General features: G+C 40.7%; 1 protein-coding gene across 1 annotated transcript in view; it reads right to left on the bottom strand.

The window, feature by feature from the left end:
• Positions 1-2281: 2281 nt before the first annotated feature.
• LOC141763881 (dynamin-1-like) overlaps positions 2282-3914 on the bottom strand; it is a 24019-nt gene continuing 22386 nt past the window's right edge. Inside the window, exon 11 of the mRNA XM_074628655.1 lies at positions 2282-2930. Within this exon, the coding sequence (XP_074484756.1) occupies positions 2870-2930 (61 nt within the window). The 3' untranslated portion in view covers positions 2282-2869. The remainder of the gene's footprint in view (positions 2931-3914) is intronic.

The following is a 3914-nucleotide window of genomic DNA, read 5'->3' as shown; positions in this document are numbered from 1 at the left end:
ACAGGGCCGCTGCATATTTCAGTTGATATATATGTTCCTTACATACATATATATATATACAGTATATATTCATTGATATTAATATCAAACAGAGTGAACTATCTACGATCACTGTGTGTGTGTGTGTGTGTGGAGCTGCGTTCAACAGCAACATGTTACTGATTATTAAAGGAACACTTTATTACACCAACATGCTGACATTAATGTGAACACATGAGGACACGTCACAGCTACAACACGTCTGCTAACGTCGTGCTAACGTCTGCTAACGTTGTGCTAACGTCTGCTAACGCAGTGAAGCAGGTGTTGTGTTGAACGCAGCTCAGAACTGGACTAACTGGACAGAATCACTACGACATGAGAAACATCCATAAATACATAAATACATCGATATCTGTTATAACGAAGGTCAGATTCTTATCGTTCAGTCTGTGAACCAATCACACCTGCAGGTTTCATTCCTCACCTCCACCAGCAACCAAACATAACACATTCATTACACTCACGATCATAACGGCATCAGAGGAACCTAACAACAACAACAACAATAACAATACATTAATATTGCTACACGTTGTGTTTTTATCAGAACTGATTTTAATTCACAAGTTGAAATAAAACATTTTATTTCCTGATTATTAACTCGTCAGTTTCCTGGAAACAATTCTGTGATTTGGGACAAATTTCAGATAAACAGACCCGGTTCTGTTGGATCAGTTCAGATAAACAGACTCGGTTCTGTTGGATCAGTTCAGATAAACAGACCCGGTTCTCTTGGCTCACTTCAGATAAACAGACCCGGTTCTGTTGGATCAGTTCAGATAAACAGACTCGGTTCTGTTGGATCAGTTCAGATAAACAGACCCGGTTCTCTTGGCTCACTTCAGATAAACAGACCCGGTTCTGTTGGTTCAGTTCAGATAAACAGACCCGGTTCTGTTGGTTCAGTTCAGATAAACAGACCCGGTTCTCTTGGCTCACTTCAGATAAACAGACCCGGTTCTGTTGGTTCAGTTCAGATAAACAGACCCGGTTCTCTTGGCTCACTTCAGATAAACAGACCCGGTTCTGTTGGTTCAGTTCAGATAAACTTCTGTTCAGAAAACTCACAGGAAGATGAGGAGGAAATGCAAGGCCCAAAGAATGACCTCCGCATGGTTAGATGGAACCAGTTAGAACCAGATGGAACCAGTTAGAACCAGATGGAACCAAATGGGACCCGTTAGAACCAACTGGAACCAGTTAGAGTCAGATGGTACCAGATGGAACCAGATGGAAACAGTTAGAACCAGATGGAACCAGTTAGAACCAAATGGAACCAGTTTGAACCAAATGGAACCAGTTTGAACCAGATGGAACCAGTTAAAACCAGATGGAACCAGTTAAAACTAAATGGAACTAGTTAGAACCAGATGGAACCAGTTAGAACTAAATGGAACCAGTTAGAACCAGATAGAACCAGATAGAACCAGTTAGAACCCGATGGAACCAGTTAGAACCAGACGGTAGTTACAGGACTGGGAGGACAGATGTCAGTAATAATAGAACCCAGTAGAGCAGATAATAGAGATCACTGGTTGAAATGAATGAAAGCTAACAAACATCAATAATGCCGTATTAACAAGAACCGCAGATAATCAATCAATCAATAAATAGATTAATAAATACAGAAGTTAAAACAATATGTAAACTTTACACTGTAAAGAAAAACTTCAACGTAAATAAAACATCTCAAAGAAGAGAGACAGAAGAGAGACAGAAGAGAGACAGAAGAGAGACAGAAGAGAGACAGAAGAGACAGAAGAGAGACAGAAGAGAGACAGAAGAGAGACAGAAGAGAGACAGAAGAGACAGAAGAGAGACAGAAGAGAGACAGAAGAGAGACAGAAGAGAGACAGAAGAGACAGAAGAGAGACAGAAGAGACAGAAGAGACAGAAGAGAGACAGAAGAGAGACAGAAGAGACAAAAGAGAGACAGAAGAGAGACAGAAGAGACAGAAGAGACAGAAGAGAGACAGAAGAGAGACAGAAGAGACAGAAGAGACAGAAGAGAGACAGAAGAGACAAAAGAGAGACAGAAGAGAGACAGAAGAGACAGAAGAGAGACAGAAGAGACAGAAGAGAGACAGAAGAGACAGAAGAGAGACAGAAGAGAGACAGAAGAGAGACAGAAGAGACAGAAGAGAGACAGAAGAGACAGAAGAGAGACAGAAGAGACAGAAGAGAGACAGAAGAGACAGAAGAGACAGAAGAGAGACAGAAGAGACAGAAGAGAGACAGAAGAGAGACAGAAGAGACAGAAGAGACAGAAGAGAGACAGAAGAGACAGAAGAGACAGAAGAGACAGAAGAGAGACAGAAGAGACAGAAGAGACAGAAGAGAGACAGAAGAGACAGAAGAGACAGAAGAGACAGAAGAGAGACAGAAGAGACAGAAGAGAGACAGAAGAGACAGAAGAGACAGAAGAGAGACAGAAGAGAGACAGACGAAGAACTGAAAGAGAATATAAACAAATGACGTTACTAGCTAGCTAACAGGCTAGCAGGCTAGCTACTTGTGCAGGTGTGGTCCCAGATCAGCCTGAACATCCAGAGAGGAGTGAGAGGTCTTCACGTGTCCACCGTCTCTTCTACAGTACAGTATAACCCTGATCAGCTGATGAACCACAGACAGGCAGCTGACCTGTCTCGCTGACCTGTCTCACTGACCCGTCTCACTCTCCTGACAGCGGGACGACAGATCAATACACTGAATATTGCGGATCGTTTGCTATATATAGTCATAATGTGCTGATAATCAATAATCAATGGTTGTTATTATTACTAGTAGAGTGGACAGAGACACACAGAGACACAGACCGGGTTCAGGTTTAACCCTCAATAGAAGACTGGGGACTCTCTCCGTGGGCGGGACTTCCTTTACTGGGACGACTGGGACACGACAGACAGACAGGAAGAGAGAGACAAGAGGACAAACGTCAAGGTCAAAGGTCAATCAATGAACAATACTCTGTGGGAACCTGTCAGAACCTGTTAGAACCAGCCTATAGGGAACCAGTTCCTGTGAGGAGACAGGTCCCGTGAGGAACCAGTTCCTGTGAGGAACCAGGTCCAGGAAGGAACCAGGTCCCAGAAAGAACCAATTCCCGTGAGGAACCAGGTCCTCCAGTAGTCAGAGGGAGGTAGAGGATGATATGAAGATGATGTTAAATCGTTACCATTAAATAAGAACAATAGGAACGCAGGAACATGATGGAACTGGTTGGTACCAGAAGAAACCAGTATATATACTGTGTGTATATACTGTGTGTGTATACTGTGTGTATATACTGTGTGTGTATATACTGTGTGTTTATATACTGTGTGTGTATACTGTGTGTATATACTGTGTGTGTATATACTGTGTGTGTATACTGTGTGTATATACTGTGTGTGTATATACTGTGTGTTTATATACTGTGTTTATATACTGTGTGTGTATACTGTGTGTATATATACTGTGTGTATAAACTGTGTGTGTATATACTGTGTGTTTATATACTGTGTTTATATACTGTGTGTGTATACTGTGTGTATATATACTGTGTGTATAAACTGTGTGTATATACTGTGTTTATATACTGTATTTATATACTGTGTTGATATACTGTGTGTATATACTGTGTGTGTATATACTGTGTGTTTATATACTGTGTTTATATACTGTGTGTATATACTGTGTGTATATACTGTGTTTATATACTGTGTTTATATACTGTGTGTGTATACTGTGTTTATATACTGTATTTATATACTGTGTTGATATACTGTGTGTATATACTGTGTGTGTATATACTGTGTGTTTATATACTGTGTTTATATACTGTGTGTATATACTGTGTGTATATACTGTGTGTGTATATACTGTGTGTTTAT

This window comes from Sebastes fasciatus, unplaced genomic scaffold, assembly GCF_043250625.1.
Source record: "Sebastes fasciatus isolate fSebFas1 unplaced genomic scaffold, fSebFas1.pri Scaffold_85, whole genome shotgun sequence".
Taxonomy (NCBI): domain Eukaryota; kingdom Metazoa; phylum Chordata; class Actinopteri; order Perciformes; family Sebastidae; genus Sebastes; species Sebastes fasciatus.
The sequence above is the reverse complement of the archived record's forward strand: the minus strand, read 5'-3'. Positions and strand labels throughout refer to the sequence as shown.